The 21,240-nt window shown below is 39.5% G+C and overlaps 1 protein-coding gene across 5 annotated transcripts in view; it reads left to right on the top strand.

Annotated features, from left to right (window-relative positions):
• The window catches only part of gabra1 (gamma-aminobutyric acid type A receptor subunit alpha1), a 41,115-nt gene extending 20,250 nt beyond the window's left edge, over window positions 1-20,865 (top strand). For all 5 annotated transcript variants that reach the window (XM_082141361.1, XM_082141357.1, XM_082141359.1 and 2 more), the window contains exons 5-10: window positions 2,498-2,718; window positions 3,288-3,370; window positions 3,811-3,954; window positions 7,579-7,731; window positions 12,729-12,931; window positions 18,684-20,865. In XM_082141361.1, coding sequence (XP_081997487.1) covers window positions 2,498-2,718; window positions 3,288-3,370; window positions 3,811-3,954; window positions 7,579-7,731; window positions 12,729-12,931; window positions 18,684-19,001 — 1,122 coding nt within the window. In that variant the 3' untranslated portion in view covers window positions 19,002-20,865. The remainder of the gene's footprint in view (window positions 1-2,497; window positions 2,719-3,287; window positions 3,371-3,810; window positions 3,955-7,578; window positions 7,732-12,728; window positions 12,932-18,683) is intronic.
• Window positions 20,866-21,240: the final 375 nt, after the last annotated feature.

Consider the following 21,240-nt stretch of genomic DNA (forward strand, 5'->3'; position numbering starts at 1 on the left):
TACAAAGGATAATCAAAGAGAGGAAACAAGAAACATGTGTGGCAACTTAATCAAACAATGAACAACCAGAGCAACAAATGCAAACACAGGAATCTGAACAGGAAACAGTGCAAAACCAACTCAGAAAACATCTCAAACAAAACTCAAACTCAGAAAAAAAAAAAAGTGACATTATGGGAATGTACTGGTTTTTAATTATTAATTGCATAATATAATTTGCATAATTAAACATCCTGCAGACATACAGTATCAGATAATAAGTTCTAAAAATGCTAAATCTTTAATATTAGATATTAAAATATATTATCATATCACATTTCTTATTTCAAAGTTCCTTCAGAAAGCAATTCTGCATATTGTCCTTGCATGCCTGTAAATCAGGTCTATTTTTATTTTATTTTTTTACCAGTTATGTAAGTTTACCTAGAACAGTGATTCCCAAACTTTTAACAGGCATGTACCCCCTGAGACATTATAGATTTTCCGGAGTACCCCCAACACCAATTGTCAACAAGTTTTTTAAAATTGTATTAATATTTATTTTTATCAATTTTGTCGAGAATAGTGAATAGAATCATAAACATATGATACAAATCTCATCAAAAGTCAACATATGATACAAATGTGCTGAATATAATGATTTTAAACAGATGCACCCAATCTCACACACAAGAGGCCTACAACACATATCCAACATCTCATTAAACCTATTGTTAACTTTTCACATACTGATAAGTATTGCTTTTCACATATGATAACATTGTATATTTTCTTAACTTCTCTGCTGTAAAATAATAATAAAAAAGAGAACACATTAACAATAGTAAACTAAATAGTAAACAGTAAACTAAATTTTAGTAAACCACACAGAATAGGCCTACCACCTCTCCATCCACATCACCAGTTTAATCAATGTTAGGGATGTGCCTGATGTTCTTAAATAATGCAGCGATGTTAGGCCGAATTGGGGACAGTTTCAGTCTTAGATCATTTTCCACAAACAGTCTGTACCATACTTGGTCTTAATAAATAGAACCGACGCCTATTTTTCACGCGACATGCAAGCGTGTTGGAAGCGTTTCCAGGCAAAATAGAGTAGGAAAAGATGTATGTTATATATGTTGACGGCAAAATAGGCTATTGAATATATTTCGTTCTGTACTGACAGGTGCAGTATTTGAAAATCGATAATATTTTTTTACATTACAAAATATTTGCATTTATGTCAAACCCTAGACACTTTCAAACATCAAAATGACATTTATTAATATGTATTCGTGTCAAAATGACATATAAACATATTTTCCTACTCTATTTTGCCTGGACGCTTCCAACACGCTTGCGTGTCGCGTGAAAAATAGGCGTCGGTTCTATTTTTTGCATGCACGCGTTTTCCGCGCGGCTCGTGCCGCGCCTGAGACGCGTGTGTCACACAGGCAGTGTGCAAACTCTAACCTGTTAACATGGGACCCGAAATAAAAACGGACACGCCACACAGCTGAGACGCTTGCGCCACGCAGCCAGTGTGTCGCCGGCCTTAGATCTTTTTTCGCGTACCCCCTAAAATCAGTCCACGTATCCCTGGGGGTACACGTACCCCAGTTTGACAACCGTGGACCTAGAACAACCGGCTGTACCAGTATCAGTTTTAGGTGTAATGCATTCCTAAGTAATTAATTACTATAATATAAGTACTTTTCCCTTGAAAAAGTAAAGTAAGGGATTACTCTTAATTCCCTATAATTTAATTACAGTTACTTCTGATGTAATTGCATTAAATACTGTATAGGCTATAAAACAATTCTAAAAGCAATAGTGGATTTAACATCAGAATTTAACGTCTAATGTTAAAAAATGTTTGTTATTAATGAAACCTTCACGTTTTAAATACTTTGGTCAGTTCAAGAATAATTTATGCAATTTTATATTATTTATTTGAAAGAATTAAAAGAGCAATTTCATGTCTATTCTTGTTCAACAGGTCGAAGTTGATATGTTATTTAGAAAATAAATTAGTAACGCAATACTTTTTAGACAGAGTAATTAGTATAGTAATCTAAATACAGTGTTGAAGATGTAATTAGTAACAATTAATTAATAATTTTTTTGAGTAACTTACTCAACACTAATCAGTGTCATAATGGATGATCATGTGAAAATGTGGGGGGGGGGCCCACAGCTATGACAATCAGTAGTTGTTAGAATGATTCATGCCACTAATTATAGCCACCAATGCTTCAGAAAGCTCATGGCTCCTCCTGTGACTGCAGTTTTACTGAAATTACTGCACAGCATCTACTCTACAAGTATCAATTAGAATCCTTTAAAGTATTTGAGAAGAAGCTTGTTTTGTCACATTCAGTGACGAGTGTAATTTTTTTTTTTTAAACAAAATACTGTTACTAACTAATTATTTCTTGAAACTAAAACTACACATGGATTTAGGATACATTTGAAAATATTATCAAAATGAAACTGAAAATATGTGGTCTTGCAGGAGTACACCATAGATGTGTTCTTCAGGCAGAGCTGGAAGGATGAGAGGCTGAAATTCAAAGGTCCCATGGCAGTGCTTCGTCTCAACAATCTCATGGCTAGTAAAATCTGGACCCCCGACACATTTTTCCACAATGGCAAGAAGTCAGTCGCCCATAATATGACCATGCCTAACAAACTTCTACGGATCACAGAGGAAGGAACTCTGCTTTACACCATGAGGTGAAGCTGCTACTTGTTTTTCATCTGCTTAGCAAGAACAGGAGGTGCATTTGGTGACCTTTTCATGCTGTTTCCTTTTAATGTTGGTGTTTTATCTCAAGTGATTGCACTTGAGAACCGAGCAGTAGTAATTTATATCAATAAGGGTCGGTGGCCTGACTGTCCAGGGTGTTTCCCTGTCTGTGGCTTGACCCTACATAGGGTAAGCTGTTTGGGAATGAATAGGATAGATGGTTGGATATAAATATATTAAATATTAAAACAACAACAAAGGTGTATATATTAAATAACATTGTGGTAATTCCAATTTTTGGATAATCTAGTTAAATATATTAAACACAAAAAAGTGAAATGTATCGAATGTACATCTCTAAATTCGGAATGGATGAGCAGTGACTGCATATCAGGTGAATTCCATATCAATGCATCTAATTACACCGCTTAATAACATACAAATAATACCAACTGTATTTCTATCATTTTGAAAGAGTATGTTGTAACTGGGTAAAATTGTAATTAACTGTCAAGGGGTCTAAATATTGTATCCCACCTTCTCTCTTGTGTCTCAGGCTTACAGTCAGAGCTGAATGTCCGATGCACTTAGAGGACTTCCCAATGGATGCCCATGCTTGCCCTCTCAAATTTGGCAGTTGTAAGTGCTGTGCTTTTTTACATTTTTGTTCCGTAGAAAGTTCAGATCCTACACAAAGTCTCTTAACTGAGTACCTGTGAGCAAACGGTGACTTTCTCATAGGTCTACATAGTGTAGAGATCATCTCTGACATAGCACCTCACATAAGTGAGTTCAAACAACCAGCCGGACAGATTTAGCCAGCTCTACCCTGACCAACTAATCATTGAAAAGAAAGAACAGCTGTGTCTACGCCAGAGAAAGAATCAGGAGGAAAAGAAACATGAATAAAAAACAAGCTTGAGACTCAAAGCCACAAGGCTCTAAATATTTCAGTGTCTGCTACGTCTCTGCTGTGCTTGAGAATCCACTGCAGTATATGACCCCAGAAAGCACTGACAGCTGACGAGTGACTTCTTCACTTTAAACAGTTTATTTTGTGTTTTGTTTGTTTGCACCAGATGCATACACAAGGGCTGAAGTGGTGTATGTATGGACACGAGGGGCAGCGCAATCTGTGGTTGTGGCTGATGACGGCTCGCGCCTCAACCAGTATGACTTGATGGGACAGACTGTCGACTCGGGTGTGGTGCAATCCAGCACTGGTGCGTTTTATACCTTAAATTAAGTTAAATAATATTTATTTTTCATTCTGTGATTTTATTTTTGCAAGTTTACTTCAAAGTATCATGTCCATAATTTTTCTTGTTGATTTATTCTGTTCTCTTTTTTATTGGCCATTTGACCAGAATGCATATACATTCTAAATCATAAACTAATATGATATGTGAACAGTTTTACACATTAACAAATGCTCTACATATCACAGCTTCCAGATGAAAACACATAGCAGATAGATTTCTTGCCAACATATGAGCAATAAGTGGTTATTTGTTCCCATGAGCGAAATTCAGGTGCAAAATAGCAGCATCAAACATAAAGTGCATAAAGCAACATTGTTTTCTATACACAATAATATGGGCAATTCATGACAAAACATGAAACATAAAAGTGTAGAATTGAATGAACAATGCATAATCTACCATAAATATAAACACTTTGTAATATTTAGCTTCAGTTTATGTTCAGTTCTGTTCAGTTTCTGAGAACCTGGGATTGAATCTAAACTGTAAAACCTGATGAATATTTGCCGAGAGGACCAACAGCACATACATCGTGAAGTGATGCACCCTCAGCAAAGGCCTTGGAAGACTCCTAGTGAAGTGACCCCTGACCTCTACAGGTGAAGGCATACCAAACGCCTTGTTGGAGAGGGTGATAGCATCAGTAATCCAATGCAAGATGCACTGCTTGGTGACCGTATTTCCTCCACTGTGACCACTGAAAGAAACTAGAAGCACAGAGGATCAATGCCACGAGCCTGAGCGGTGGACATACATTGCGTCTCTTGAGGTGGAGGGAAGAAAGCCTGCAAGACAACTTGCTAACCAGCCATAGAAGGAACTTTTGGGATATAGTCCGGTCTAGGGTGTAGTATAGCTCTGACATCACCTGAAGCAAAGTCTTAGCAGGAGGAGGCTACTGAAAGGGCCTGCAGGTCTCCTATTCTCTAGAGTAATGTCTGGGACTGATTCCAAGGCCTCAAGCGTGGCCTCTGTTAAGGCTCCCAGGACCAATTCTAGGTACCAGGATGAAACTCGTGACCAACAGATAGGCCACATCCATCTGGCACCATGCAAGAACTGAGAAACTATGGGGTGCCTGCCTGCAGAAGATCTGTTCAGAGATGTGTGGCTAGCAGAAATGGCTGCTACATACACCTTTAAGGTAGCAGGAGCCATCCCTGCTGCGAGATCCTCTTGAAGGAACTCCAGTCCTGGACCGACAGGGCAGTTAAATGGATCCACATCATGTTGCTTTTCCCTGATATGGCAACTGCTTGTATCTTGGTCTTATAACCCCCAGAATATAAACTACTCTCAAAGACAGGAATTTGTTCTCTGCCCAGAGCAGGATCTGATGCACCTGCCTGAAAATGGGTTCCGAACGCAGCCTGCCCTGGTGATTGATACAGTATAAGAGACCACCGAGGTGTTGTCCGTGCGGACTAACATGCGGTGTCCCTTCAACTGTGGGAGGAAGTGTTTCTAAGCTAGAAACACTGATCTCATCTCAAGGCAGTTTATGTGCCATGAGGTATGAGGGCTGACCCAAAGGCCACGGGAACCGTGCCTCAGCCTGTGAGAGACCTATTGGCCTAGCTTGATAGTCTCTCACAGTTAGGATTGAATTTACATGTGCAGGTGACAGATGTGCCTGCATTATGGTCGATTCTCACACTATTCCTAGAAAAGTGGTTCTCTGTTTTGGAGAAAGCACACTCTTCTTGAGGTTTAGCCTGAGCCCCAAATGCTTCATATGAGCGAGCACAAGATCTCAAGGTTGTGTTGCTAGCTCTTCTGACTGGGCTAATATCAACCAGTCATCGATATAATTGAGTACACGGATGTCCTGGAGTCGCAGAGCAGGATCCATGCCCTTGGTGAACATGTGTGGGGACAGAGCTAGGCCGAAAGGAAGTTCTCGATATTGGTAAGCTTCGCCCCCGAAAGCAAACCTGATAAACGTCCTGTGTTCTGGCATGATCTCGATGTGAAAATATGCGTCCTTTTAATCTATAGTCACAAATAATTCCTCAAATTGCATCGTTAGCATCTTGCACCTGTATGTCCGAATAGTACGGTTCAGGCCCCTTAGATCTAAAATTGTACGCAGACCCCCATCTTTGTTGGGTACTATAAAATATCAACAGTAAAATCTTTTGTCTCTTTCTGGAAGGGGTGCATGTTCTATGGCCCCTTTCACCAGAGTACAGTTCTTGTTTGAGGAAGACTTTGTCTCCTACCTGGCGCACTTTCGTTACCATTACTCCTTGGAAACGAGGTGGACGGTAGACAATCTGAATCCTGTAACCTTTTGTTACAGACCTCGGGCAGAAGTTGCCACACTGTCACAAAGTCTGACAGAGGAATCTTTTTTTTTTTTTTTTTTTGAATTTGTCTGTTTGATGCCCTGAAGCAGCGGACTGGCAGGGAACACTCGGACTGACCACAAGAATGATTTGCTTGTGAGCGAAGATGGGGCAAGGAGGTTGATGACGCTTGCGTATGAACATGAGCGGAGGATGGATCCTTCCACAATCTTGACACCTCAGTGTGAAGATCGGGAAAGAATGTGATATGGCGGTGAGGAGGCTGTACTCACGTTGATATGAGGAAGTGGTCATCTAGTTTACATCCATTTTCTCTCTTTGGGCCAATCCAGATTTAATTTGGCCACTGCACAAGTAACAACCTCAAGCAGCTCTTCAAAAGTGTCAAACTGAGGAATTTTCTCAGTTGAAGCACTCGCCTGCTTATCCAAATCCAGTCCCTTCAGGATTAGATGCAGAAAGCATGAGTTCCACGTTTTGGTCTGAAGAATTCCCAGAGCGAACTTCGAGATAAAAAATGTCTGCGGAGAGTGTGTCTCAAACTCTCTTTCTGCCAACTCAACCTGCGATCTCCATGACCGGAGTTGCCACGCTGCAGTTGAACCGAGCAGAACTGGTGCGAGTCCTGACTGACAAATCCTGACTGATTTCACAGACACACAACACAATGGAGGATTGCAGACACACATTCAAAAATAACATATGGCTTCTGTTCAGATTAATTATAATTAATCATGCATATCAATAATTGCAGAGAAAAGTCCCTCAAATATATTTCAAATGTATTGTTATAGAAGATGAGTAAATCATTGAATAGTTATACAATTACTTTTGAGGTAAATTGATAGTTTTTCCCTCATTCTTTTTCATATAGTTAAACACAAGTCTATCACTGGGCTATAGTCCACAGATTTCCATCTTACAGTTGAGTTTGACGGTTTTAAAATTATTTTTTAATATCAAACTTAAAAATTTAAGTCATCTTGGAAGTTTGCTGAGCTCCCCTAGTGGACCACGGCCCCCTGATGGAGAACCAATGGTGCAACTTGAAGAGTAAAAAAATATATATATATTCAGGGGATACGGAAATCCCTTATAACGATTTATGTATGGATCGGGGGGCATGATTAATTGCATTCATTTCATGTTCATTTCTTTATAGTAACCCATGGTAAAATAACATGTTAAATTTACTGTTCTAATATACACACCAATTCATGTTTATAGTCCTTCTTTCAAAACTTTCTCACTTCAATCTCTTTCTCTGCACTTTCAGGAGAGTATGTTGTCATGAAAACACATTTCCATCTCAAAAGGAAGATTGGTTACTTTGTCATCCAGACGTATTTGCCATGTATCATGACCGTGATCCTGTCCCAGGTGTCCTTCTGGCTAAACAGGGAATCTGTCCCTGCCAGAACTGTGTTTGGTGAGTGTTCAAATTGTTATTTAAGTTAACCATTCAATGTTACTATCACTCTACAGCAGTATCCAACTCTTCAACAGCTCTTTTCCAAAATCTTCAAATCTAGTGAGCTGTTTTACTGTCTACGTACCTACTTTCTAAATCAGCATTCTGCATGAAATGAAATCTCATAAATTGTTGCTTTTGAATAATCTGCAGCCCCTTTCACACAGAGATTCTGGAAAATACACGGATAATCCCGGGATCTTTTGATTTTGGTTCATTCTGTGAATGCGTTCACACACATCACGTAAAAATCCCGTAAAGACAAGTGGCGTCAGGATGTCATTGCGATGGCACGTGCGTTAGGGCTGTCAAAATGGCTGAAAAGCTAAATTCGAATTTCTTTCTTAAATATTAGCAAAATTTGAATTACATTCGAATTCTAAAGGCAATACTTAACCGTAGAGGAAAAAAGTACTGTATTGTCTCCTACACTCACAAGAGGACGCAACCGAACGCAATAAACAAATATAGCCTAAACCAAATCAAGCATCGCATCTTTTATTGAAATTAAATTATATTCACTTTTTAAAGTGCATTAACTTGTCAAACAATTGTTCTTAAATAAAATATAATTTCCTTAATGACAATGTGCATGCAAGGACAATTAGGCTACAATAGTGCATGAAACTGTGTTCGAGCATCAGTAACTGAGAAAACACGCTTCAACAGACAGCGTAATGATCTACATCAACACAAAATAGCAAAAATATCAAAACTGCCATTCAGAAACAATCCACTTGCACTCACTACATCTACATATTGTTCATCAAAACCACCAGAAGCTCAACTTGATCTGCAGCGAGTGCCGTGCGCTTTTTGTTAGCAATGTTTCCAGCTGATGAAAACACACACTCAGCTCTGACCGGTTCCAGGTGTGGTCTAGTATGTCTTTGCCAGCCGTGCAATATGTGCATACATGCCGCATGATTTTTGCCACCAACCGAGAGGTGTTTCGTCAGCAGCAAGCCTTTTCCCACCATTTATCAAATAAACAACGCAACCGCACCGTGCTGTGTACTACTGTATAAGCTAACAGAAAAAAACCTGCATCAGTTACGTCATCACCATGTCTCACACACCTCTTGACACACCAAAAATTTGAATGCACGGTTTTTGCATTCGAATGTTTTTTGTGTTTTTTTTTGACGAAAATTCGAAATTCTAATCATTTTTTTGACAGCCCTAACGTGCATCATCACTGCGACACACCCCTTACGCCATTGGTCCTGGCTTTTGTTCACACAGGGCGCGTTCCGGGACTGATCCCGGCAATATTACTAGGTCCCCATCCTGGCATCGATCCCGGCTGTTTGCGTTCACACAGAAGGCACTCTAGCAATTTTACTGCAATTTCCCGGGATCAACGCGCTGTGTGAAAGGGGCTTACCTAAGCAGCAGCTCCTTACACCACAAAAACAGTGTTCCTCATGAGACACACAGAGGTGTACAGCGAAGTACCTTTGCATCTGTATCTGTATCTGTAGCAATGGCAAAATTATTAAATTATTCATACAATTATTATTTTTTAACAATAATACTAAATGGTAAATAAAAAGGGGGGAAAGTTCTTTAGTAGAGTACTTAGGTTTCATTTGTGTGTGGGATGTGTCCCCACAATTGTTTGATTTGATTTTGTCTCTATCACTTTTTGAAAGCCATGAACAAAATAGCTTGAATCCATGTATAGCACACAGAAATAGCACCAATCCCACATTCTCATAATTTAATTCATACATTTGCACCAGAGTCGGTCAAATGGTCGGCCAGTTTAAACAGATCTGATGATAACTGCTGCCTCACTCATGTGTGTGTGAGAACAGGCGTGTAACAGTATGCTCCTATATGTACACCTTAACGAATGAGGCTACTTGCATATCTCTACGCTTCTAGCTATATTTTCAGTGCTGCCCTTGTAGTAAATTAGTGTAAATGTATCTGGTTGCCATGACAAATTAATAAGCTTGCTGTTGCACATCATAAACTGTAACATGGCTATTTGATCATGCTGTGCTCATTTTCATTCATAGAAATTTTACCCATTCATTTCATGCACTCAGTATTGCATTGTAATTTTAGATGCGTCTAAAACATTGTGCTGTCACTTGGCTCACCAGTTATCCAGCAAGCACAAAGAGTGACAGCATCTAATGTTTTTATTTTATTATTATTTTTTATTTTTTATTATTATTAATATTCTTAATTAGAAATTGCTATTTGTTTTGAAGTCATTATCAATTCCTTTTTTAATAAGGTATTCAACTTCTGCACGTTCCCAATAATTGTGCTACGTACTTTTTGAAACAGACTCTGAGTAGAAAGCATGACTATGGTGGCCTAAAATGCTTTCTAGGTTGGCAGCTCACCAGGCAATGAAATGGGGTTTGGGGTTCTTGCTATAATTTTGCATAAAAAAAATCTAACATTTTTCTATTTCTTATTTGGTCTTGAAAAGTACTTTATTTTTAATAACATGTTTTAGTCAAATTCTTAAGTTTTGTCCTCAATAGTTTTAAATACTTTATTAAAAGGTTGCATGCATTGGTTGTTAGTTCTTTTAGGAGAAGCCTGCAAACTGCAAAATCATAAATACTTAATTTAAGTTTTAAACTGTGCCAGGGGAATTCTGTTTGTCTGTGTAATGTATTATATAACACATATCAGAGAGGAAAGATTTTGCTCTTCTGTCAGCTTGTTGGGCTACCCTTGCTTGAAGTCTCCTGACTGGGCACTCTGAATTCCCAAGCGTTTACATCTCAGACAAACAAAAAGTTGCATCTGAGAGCTGTCTGTGCCTTACTTCTTGCTGGGTAGCTTTACAGCAGCCTTGGAAAACTATATTCGTGTTCTCAATTTTATGAACTTTTATTCTACAAATGCACTTTTGATTGAAAAATGACTAATGGGTCAAATATGCAACACTCAGTTTTGTGTTTGGACCTATAAAATAAAATAAAATAAAATAAAATAAAATTAAATTAAATTAAATTAAAAAAAAAATAAAAAAATAAAAAAAAATATTTCTGTCAGAACCACTATCGTCAAATACGATTGACAATTAGCATACAGTTAGGATTTGCGGTATGGTTCTGTTCTGGGCAAGAACTCCCTGTGCATCCATGCAGTCCAGCATGGATAAGAGCAGCAATAACCCCGCTTAGGTTAAACAGAACAGAACCATCATGAATTGCAGATATCATTAATTCAATATTTTAATTTATAACATAATTCAAGAATTTAGTCTGATTCAGGTGGAATCAGAATGCCAAATCCTGACTGACGAGAGGAGCTGGGGAGGGAGGAGGGTAATTCGCTCCTGAGAAACGCTATAGCTGCTGCTAATACTGAAGGAGCTTATATTTGTTTATAGTGATAGGTGTCGTATTCCTATAGGTAGACGTGTATCAGCTGAGAGTCAGCTGACGCGAGTTGACTAACGTGACCTGCCAGAACTGATGCTACGCTTAATTTTGTTGACAAAAACTACTTGCACTAACTTCACCCACCATTGTCTGAGTGAGCCAGACAGAATTACAAAAGAAACCAAGCTGGTAACTGGAACTTTAATGTGGAGAGTAAGAATGGGCCCTATTCCAATCCTTTTCTTTTTCCTTTTCTGATTCACATATCAGTTCTGAGACACATTTATTTTAATTAAGAAATTCAGAAAATATCAAAAAGTGGAAAATTGCTTAATATGTTTTTAATAGTTGGAATAAAGTGTTAAACTTGTATTCAGTAGGCCTATAGTTGAAATAGGATGTGGCGTTCCACTGTCCCCTCATTGATGGGACAGGTTGACACATATTGTTATAATGCTCAAATTATGCAGGGCTTCCTTTTCTAGTCCTTCGAGGACACCTTTATTGATCAGCAGGTTCAATATACTGTAGTTAGGTAGTAAGGGTTGGGGTAGTGTTAATAGTGTTGCTTATTAATTATGGCTACAAGCTGTCAGAACTATTAATACAACTCCCACCCCACCATACACACATTGTAATAACTTGAGCTTCCCTTTAACGACATAAAGACAAATTACATGAAACTGACATTTCCTAAAAAAAATTCTAGCAGCTCAAATGTCTCAGTCAAGTATGTAATGAGGGAATGTTAGACGTGATCTGACGAATTGGGATCTTGCCCTTGCAGCGTTGATCGCTGCAAACCAATCTCAGAAATGGATGCATTTGAAAATGCATTTCTTCCTTAGCATCTTGAACGGGGGCCAGTGAAGGGCCCAGTTAAAAACTCGCAGTGCAACTGATGTACCCCCATACCATGACAGATGTTTTTGCATCAGTCTCTGATGAAAGTCTGCATGGTCCTTTTCATCTTTGGGTCTGAGAACTCATTATCCATTTTTATTCCCCAAAAACAAGCTGAAATGTGGACTCATCTGACCTTGAATCTTACTTTTAAATTGTTTGACAATTCTGACATGAAATTTGGCACAAAGTAGTGAGCCATGACTCATCTATGATTGCAAAGTCTGTGCTTTTGGTGGATGTTATTTTCGGTTCACGATACCTTTACCTATTACCAATTCACCTGCTAATTGTGGACTGTTTCTAAACGTTTAAAAGTTTAAACAATATTTTCACTTTTATTTAGCCTCTGTCCCAACTTATTTGGAGTGTGTGCAGCCATCACAATCAAAATGTGTTTATTTGTAAAAAAAAAACTTTGTCCAGAATAAAATAAAATAAAATACTTTTTTCTTTATACTTTTGTCAGTTAAATAAGGGTTCAAGAGAATTCTCCAAGTAGATATTGACTTTGCTTACTACTTTGTGCTTCAAACAAAATTCTAAATCTCTAAAGAAGCTACTAACCTAGAAAACAAATCCAGCAATCAATTTAATAGTATTTAAACACTATTTTGTTTTCTGGCAGACTGATAAAAACCTGACATATACTTGCTTAATGCAGGCGCTTTCCATATGTTTTTTTCTTTGCAGGAGTGACCACTGTCCTTACCATGACTACCCTAAGTATCAGCGCGAGAAACTCTCTACCCAAGGTGGCATATGCCACAGCCATGGACTGGTTCATTGCTGTTTGTTATGCCTTTGTCTTCTCGGCTCTCATAGAGTTTGCTACGGTTAACTACTTCACAAAGAGGGGTTACGCTTGGGATGGGAAAAGTGTGGTGCCAGAAAAGGTAAAGCCTTTCAGTTTTCAAATAAAAGGAAAACAAAAAAACTTTTACACAAATAGAGATAAATTTAATTAAAGGAGAGAAAAAAATGAAAATTCTGTCATCATTTTCTCACTCATGTTACTGTGTTTCATATGATATTTTAATGCTGCTGTTTTCCATACACTGAAAGTGTTTGGTACTTTCGATACACTGAAAAATTCTCTCAACTTTAGGTCATTTTGCAGTGCTAGAGGAAGACGTTATCTGAACATATTATTTGCCAAGCCACATTATTTTTAATTTGCTGCGCCTGAGTTGTTAGTAGATCACTCACACCTGATTATCATCGGCTCCACTTGTTTGCGACCCTACATTAATTTGTGCTGCTCTTGATAGATAGTTTTGCTCATAATGGAAATGAGCTGGCTGTGTCTGTGTTCTTTAATTGTCTAACTGTCAGTAGATCACCCGCAGAACTTTTCACTTGCATTGGCACTTTTATGAGATTACAGTCTCACACTAATTTGGCCCTTTGAAAAAAAATAATCTAATTTTTGCTTGTGCATATTAAAACACTTTTACATGTATTGCATCCAAGGGGTCAAAGTTTGGCTGTTTGGAATTGTCCAGTTCAGCTGTTTTGCATGGTCCAGTTTGCTCAGTTAACTGATAGATTTCATAACTATACCTTTTGGCTGCGAAAAGTCTTTCTCCATTTACGGGCATTCACTAATGTTTAATGTGATGGAATCAATCTAAATGCCATCTAACCATCTATTTACGGGAATTCACTAATGTGTAATGTGATGAAATCAATTATTTTGATGCTCAGATAATTGATAGTGAATGGTCTAGGACTGTACATGTTCATGTTCTTGTTGTGTTATCAGCATTGTCATGACAAAAAAATTGTAAGGCCCAGGAATCATTAGTTAGATGACATTTAGATTCAAGCTTGAAAAGAAAAACGTCTTGGTTACATATGTAACCCTCATTCCCCAAAGGAGGGAACAGAGACATAAGTTGAATGTGACCGACTGAAAGGGAACAAAACTTGAGTGGTCATGATCAAACTTCAGAACGTCTTGGTTACTGTTGTAACCTTCGTTCCCTGATGGAGGGAACGAGACGCGATGTCGCACTTGGGAGCCCCAAACACCTCTGATATTTCAGAAAAGGCCAGTGAAAATAGGCGAGTGGAATTTGCATTCACCACTCCCCCAGACATATGGGTATAAAAGAGGCATTTTATACCTGCCCAGGGAACGGAGGTTACAACAGTAACGAGACATTCCCTATCTGTCAGTCACTTTGACGTGGTTTTGATGTGATAACACTAGGGGTACCTATGGAAAACTCCACAATGAGGTCCTGGTGATGCAGATGTCGGCAAACAACTGTGTGCCGGTAAACGGTCCACTTGCGACAATATACCCTACCCAGCGCCCCACATAAGCTATCTAGTCCATTGTACCACTCAGGGATCGAAAGGAGAGTAGTTACAATGGGAATAGGTTGCTTCAGCTGGATTTCCTTTTGACCTTTTCCGTTTTTCGGTTTTGTTTTCAAGGAAATATCTACAGAATTTTCAGAAAGATTCCTCCCAGGTGGGAGAAAGAATCCTGCCACATCCTGCCCGAAGGGAGGTTCACATGTGGAAAATACATCACATGGACTTACCTTCCAGGAAGTACCACACGTAGACAGAAGTCCTTGCGGTAGGACTACTACAAACACAGCGATTGGCGGCATAGACGGAGCTCTGCCATGGAGAAGACACAGGTTTACCATTAGGAAAACCGTATCATGGGCAATACATCATATGGAATTACCATTAGGAAATCACAACATATGGAGCACCAGGTATACAATATACCATAGTATACAGACTGACCTAAAATGGCATGCATCATGAGTCAGGCCTGGCGTTGAATTCCTCAGCTGAATTTGACTGCCTCAGGGGCTGAAAGGCGAAATACATCAAGGGCTCAGCGGTCTAGGAAACTCAAATGGACAAAAAAAGTGCAAGTTATCACCTCAGGGATGGAAAAGGTGGTGCCAAGTCGTACACCCGGGAAGTTGCCCGCAGTTTTACCTGCTCGTACCTGACAACACACGGGAAGAAACTGGCTCAACCAGGAGATTGTAAAATCTCACAACGGTATTAGATGTTGCCCAGCCTATGGCTCTGCAGACGTCTGTTAGAGAGGCGCCTTTGGCTAATTCCCAGGACGACGCAACACTCCTAGTAGAGTGTGCTTGTACACCAAAGGGGCATGGCACACCTTGCGCTTGATATTCCAAGGCTATAGCATCCAAGATCCAGTGGGCCAACCTCTGTTTGCTGACAGCTATCCCCCATAACAACGAGCTGCTTAGAGCTTATGAAGCTCTGCGTGTGGTGCAGATGAATGTGCAGGGCGCGTACTGGACACAGCAACTATATGGCTGGTCTCCCTCTTTTCTAATTCACCACTTGGTCCCTAAAAGGGGTAGTGGGAAATTTGGACACAAACCCCAGCCAGGGTCTCACAATCTGATAGCATGCCGCCCCGGACTCAAGGCACGTTTCGCTGACAGAGAATGCCTGCAGGTCCCCGACCCTCTTGATGGAGGTAAGTGTGGTCAGGAGTGGCGTCTTCAGTGATAGGGCATCCAGCTAGACTACAGAGAGATCTCGTGAGGGAATAAACCAAGGCTTAGGAGGATTCAACCTCCTGGTTCCTCTAAGGAAACTGATGATCAAGTCGTGTTTCCCTAACAACCTACCATCTACTGCATCGCGATGTGCTGCTATAGTGGCCACATAAACTTTCAAGGTGGAAGGGGACAGCCGACCCTCCAGGCTTTCCTTCAAGAAGGAAAGCACTGACCCAGATTGCACATCTTTGAGGGTCTTTCCTTCATGAAGCACACCAGTTAGCGAACAGACACTGCTGACTCCGGAGGAGATGGCGGCCGAGTTGCGCCATTGCTACATGAGTGAAAAAACTGCACTGACAGTTTAAACAAGCAACAGTCGCGATGCCGTCCGTCCAGACCAACACATGCTTGCCTTGGATCAGCGGCTGAAACCTCTGCAGGGCTAGCAATACTGCCAGCAACGCAAGGCAATTGATGTACCAATTTCATTCAGCGCCCCAGCCCGACTTGGAGGCATCTGTTTTGACAACAACGTGCCTGGACACTTGCTCTAAAGGAATCCCTGCTATAGAAATGCAAGGTTTTTCCAAGGGCTGAATGTACGGCGACAGATCTGTTTAATGATCACGCTTTGTGTGACGCAGCACCATCTCGGGACTCGAATCTGAAGCGGTCTCATATGCATCAACCCTAGCGGCGTTACTGCCGCGGACAATGCAATATGCCCCAGGAGCCTCAGAAATTGCTTTAGTGGAACCACTGTTCTCCCCCTGAACGTCTTCAGACAGTTTAGCACTGATTGGGCACATCTGTTTGTAAGATGTGCTGTCATGTTCAACTCCATTCTGAGAAAAGAGATGCTCTGCACTGAAATGAGCTTACTCTTTTCCTGGTTGACCTGAAGCCCCAAACAGCCTAGGCGTCTGAGCACCAGGTCCCTGTGTGCACACAATAAATCTCGAGAGTGCATTAGGATTAGCCAATCATCGAGACTTTCTTGAAGATGCGAGGTGACAGCGACAGCCTGAAAGCACTGATATGCCTGACCCTCAAAAGCAAACCAAAGAAATAGTCTGTGTCGAGGTAGAATCGAGACATGGAAGTAGAGGAACCTTCAGGTCTATCACCGTGAACCAATTATGTAAGCAAGCACATGTCAAAAATGCATTTCTGCATCTACATCTTGAACGGGAGCCTGTGTAGGGCCCGATTTAGAACACGCAGGTCTAGGATTGGTCTCAACCCACCACTTCCTTCACCAAGAGGACTGCAATTTCTGCATTCAGGACAGGAGCATCTTTCTCATAGCGTCCCAGATCTGTGAATGTGGGTGCATATAGGCACCTACCTTGCTTTGTGTATCCCAGGTGGGGTACTCGCGTCAGGCATGCTCATGCCATGAAATGTTTAACCCAGGGAAGGAGGAAACTGCTGGAAAATAACAGTCTCTGCCATCCCTGGGTTGCCAGCCCTCTTGTTCTGTAGGTGGCACTGGAGTTGCGCCAAGGCAGGATGTGTTTAATAGCCTTTGTCTGCTTCTTGACTGCAGAGAACTGCCGGGCAAAGTCCTCGACGGTGTCACTGAAGAGGCCACCCTGCGAGATAGGGGCATAGAGGAAGGCAATGTAGTAGGTATGTGGACAAAGGCCCATCCAAATAGGTTGCCATAGGAGGTGCAATAGATCGCAGGCCAAAAAATTACAATTGTTTACCAATCATTTAGTCTCCAAATGGGCACTTTAACTTTACCCCTAGTTCAAAGCTAATTTTAGCAGCGTCCCTCATCTCACCAAGGTTAAACCAGAGATGGTGTTCCACCATGATGGACATCGCCTGGCAGAGAGCCCGCACCATGACTTTAGTCACTCTGAAAGCTAAATCAGTTGCCAAACGCAGTTACTGCATTAATCCCGGCTCAGAACTAACCCAAACAACTAACTGCAATGTAGAGGTGGCCTGTTGGGCACTAGGGATGAAGTTAACTTCCAGATCCTGGATGAGAGTCGGAGACGATTCTTCCAGGTGCCAGTGTTCTGCGGGCATAAATGCACCGCAATTTTCCGCTCCACCTGGGGAAACTCCATGTACCCCCTGTCTGCCCCACTGTTACAAAGCGGGACCTGGCAGACCTCCTGGAAAAAAGGCACTGTGAATTGCGCTCCGAGCCCAGATACCAATCATCCATCCGCGAGCGCTCAGGACAGGGCGAAGGATTCCACCCTAGTCCAATGCTTGCGTTGGCCTGGGCAAGCATGGCTGCCAACTCAGAACGTTAGATCCCAGCCGAGTCTTCAGCATCATAAGGTGAAAGCCCACCCCCAAATTCTACTATTGAAACATCGCCCTCATCTGGAGCCCCAAATGAGAACACAATCGGAAATGCATCCTTGAAAAGAATCCTCTTTTGCTGAAGCACCCAGGGGAAACTTGCTATATTTATCCATGCGTGGGATGGAGAGACCACTGCAATGTGGCATAAATTTCCCTGTAAAGCAAGTAGAGTGAATGGAAATGAGTGTTTGTCTGCTGACATCCACTCGGCTCTGAAGAACAAATGTGAAAGAGTGGATGTGCACTGCCTCCTTTATATACCCGTATGTCCGGGGGAGTGGCACATGCAAATGTCACTCACCAATTCTCATTGGCCTTTTCTGAAGTATCAGAGGTGTTTGGGGCTCCCAAGTGTAACCCCTAGTGTCATCACATTTACTCCACGTCGAAGTGACTAACCGAGAGGGAAGCCTATTTCTGCCACAGTTGAGTAGAAAAATATGATTATTTCTTGGATAACTTGGTATCTCATAATACTGAGAAACTTCCTCATAATTATGAGAAAGATGTCTGTTCTTCACATAAAATCACTAACTCGGAATATACTGCACTATAATTGATTTTAGGGTGTTTTGTTGTTGTTTTTACTTTGAGCTAAGCAGTTCAGTTAATTCTTTTGATGACAGAATTTTCATTGTTTTTTGGGGGGTTTTTTTGGTTAACTTCTTTAAAAACCTGGGTGTAGTAGACAAATAATACGTATATGAAGAATTATCTTAAATACTCTATAGTTAGGTTTAGAGCAAAACCCAGTGGTAGTAACAGCTGATGACATACTTACTGTTGACCTCCTTTACAGCAAAAGAAGAAGAAGGAGTCATTGCTGAAAAAGAACAACACCTACACTGCTGCAACAGCAACAGCTTTTGCTCCAAACATTGCCAGAGACCCTGGTTTGGCAACTATTGCTAAAAGTGCCCCCCCTCCCCCAACTGAGCCCAAGGAAGAGCCAAAACCCAAAGCTCCTGAGGCAAAAAAGACCTTCAACAGCGTGAGCAAGATCGATAGGATTGCCAGAATAGCCTTCCCGTTGCTATTCGGAACCTTTAACTTAGTGTATTGGGCAACTTACTTGAATAAAAAACCCAAATTACAGGGTGCCGTGCAACCACACTAAGTCTATCTCCTCTATCTTTTTTTTCTCCTTATGTTTCTAAACAATTACAAAAAAGTGAAAAGAAACAATTTGTCTCAAATTTGTTTCAATGTTAGTCAAGTTCCCACTTTCAAGTTTGTGTCAACATATGTAACATACTGTATATTCCTATATGATTGCAAAGTTACTTATTGTTAGTAGAGTGTTTAAAATGGACCATCGAAATAGTGTAACAGAATAATAGTTTAAAACTAATTTCCTTAAGGAATAGTTCACCCATAAATACATTTTCTGTCATTATGTACTCTTCTTCATGTTGTTCCAATGTATGATCTTGTAGAACACAAAATGAGACACTTTGTTCTTTTTGTTACAATGGCAGGTTAGTGACTATGTCTGTCGAGACCTGAAAAGGACAAAAACACCAATAACAAGCACCATAAAAGTAAAAATATACCATACACTTTATTCCAAGTCTTCTAAAGTCCCATTCTTCACATGACACTACCATATGGCTTTAGAAGATTTACAGTATAGATTTTGTATAGAATATTTGTATGGTGTTTTTGTTTTTTTGTGCTTTTTTTTTTTTTTTTATGTGGTGACTATGTAGGTGTACGTGCAAAATAAAAAATGAATAAAATATTCTACTTCTGTGTTCCAGAAAAAAAAAGCCTACAGTTTGAGTAAATTGGGTGAACTATTCTTTAGATGTTTATTTCAACATTTAAATACTATGTTTTTGCATTGCATTAGCAATGTACATGGAATAAGTTTGCATGGGTGAAGCTTTTCTATACCCAATCAACAGCTTGATTTAAAAGAGTCATGTGTTTCTCTGTTTACTTTAGCCTGTGTTTTGAATCTTTTGTTATTTGACTTTATATTCTACTAGGGTTCCATTAACAGCAATAAAACATGTCTCAGTGGAGAAAAAAAAAATACTCATGGATATAAAAAATTGAAGAGAACTTAAAAAAGATTAATGTGTATATCATAAAGCATACTATTTATTTAGTTTTCATGTAAATATAAAGTGTTAGAGATGTCAATATTAATTTTGAGCTTTGCTAAATGTAACTACAAGGTACAAACTCAGTGCTTGCCAGAAAGAGAGCTTTGTGTTTCGATTTGTGCAGATCATTGAGAAAATTTGGCTATGGATTTATTTTCTTTTTTTTTCTAGATCTACTAGATCTACTAGACACTACTTTGGATTTACTTTTTCATGATAATAATATATAAATGAAAGTATATGTGTGCAGTTGCACAGTTTATAAAGTTTAAGAGGAGAGACTACAGTAGATACTTAGAGAAAAAAAATGTAATCTTCTGTTGATGTCAGAATGCAATTTTATATTAACATTAAAATACTCTTTAGTCTTTATTTTGGTAGATGGTTTTTGAAACATTGTGGGTGGTGCACAATTATGGCACTAGGGTTATCACTTGTGTGCAGTTACTTGCTAACATCACTTTAGTGCGATCAAGTCAGAATGGTTCAAGAGTAGTGCCTTGTATATATTTGCAAGTTGAAAGGGTACTTTCTTAGAAGGTGGTCTACTTATTTGTTTTAATTTTATGGGCAACCTTTTAAAAACATCACTGAAGAAAGTATCAGCCACACTGCCTTTTGTCTCACATGTCATAGTAAGCATATAAACATAATCCAACATAATCCATTACAGACATGTTTGTCCCTGCTTGTTAATGCAAACTAAAAGAAAACATTTCTAGATATTATCCATGTATGTGAATACACTGTTCTACATATAAATATGTCTTGCAATGCTATAACAATGCCACATTTTTTTTTATGTTTGTGGCATGTCAGTTGCTCAAGCACCTATAAAAAATAAAAAATAAAATAAAAAAAAATTATAAAGGAGTATACTCTCTATTTTTGGATTGAGAGAGAGGGAGAGAGAGAAAAGTTCTTTTAAATGAGGAACTTGGACATAATCATACTTTACTTTGATGTAGCAATATAGATTAGTAAGGGCTTTTTTGTGATTGAAGTGATAAAAGGCACACCTTTATAATCAATTTGAATTGCTATTCTTGGTATTTTAATGTATGCCTAAATTGGCAGTGCTCCTCGGTTTTGTCAATTTGTTACTTTCTTTGTTTAAAATATACTTTTTTTTTTTCTTTTTCAAAACTTTTGATTGGATGTTGTTGGTGTATGTCACTGAATAAGTATATTTCTGACACATTATCTGCACTTGATGATGCAGATAAATGTCATGTTACCCCAATT

The sequence above is a fragment of the Leuciscus leuciscus genome, assembly GCF_965113295.1.
Source record: "Leuciscus leuciscus genome assembly, chromosome: 16".
In the NCBI taxonomy this organism is placed as follows: domain Eukaryota; kingdom Metazoa; phylum Chordata; class Actinopteri; order Cypriniformes; family Leuciscidae; genus Leuciscus; species Leuciscus leuciscus.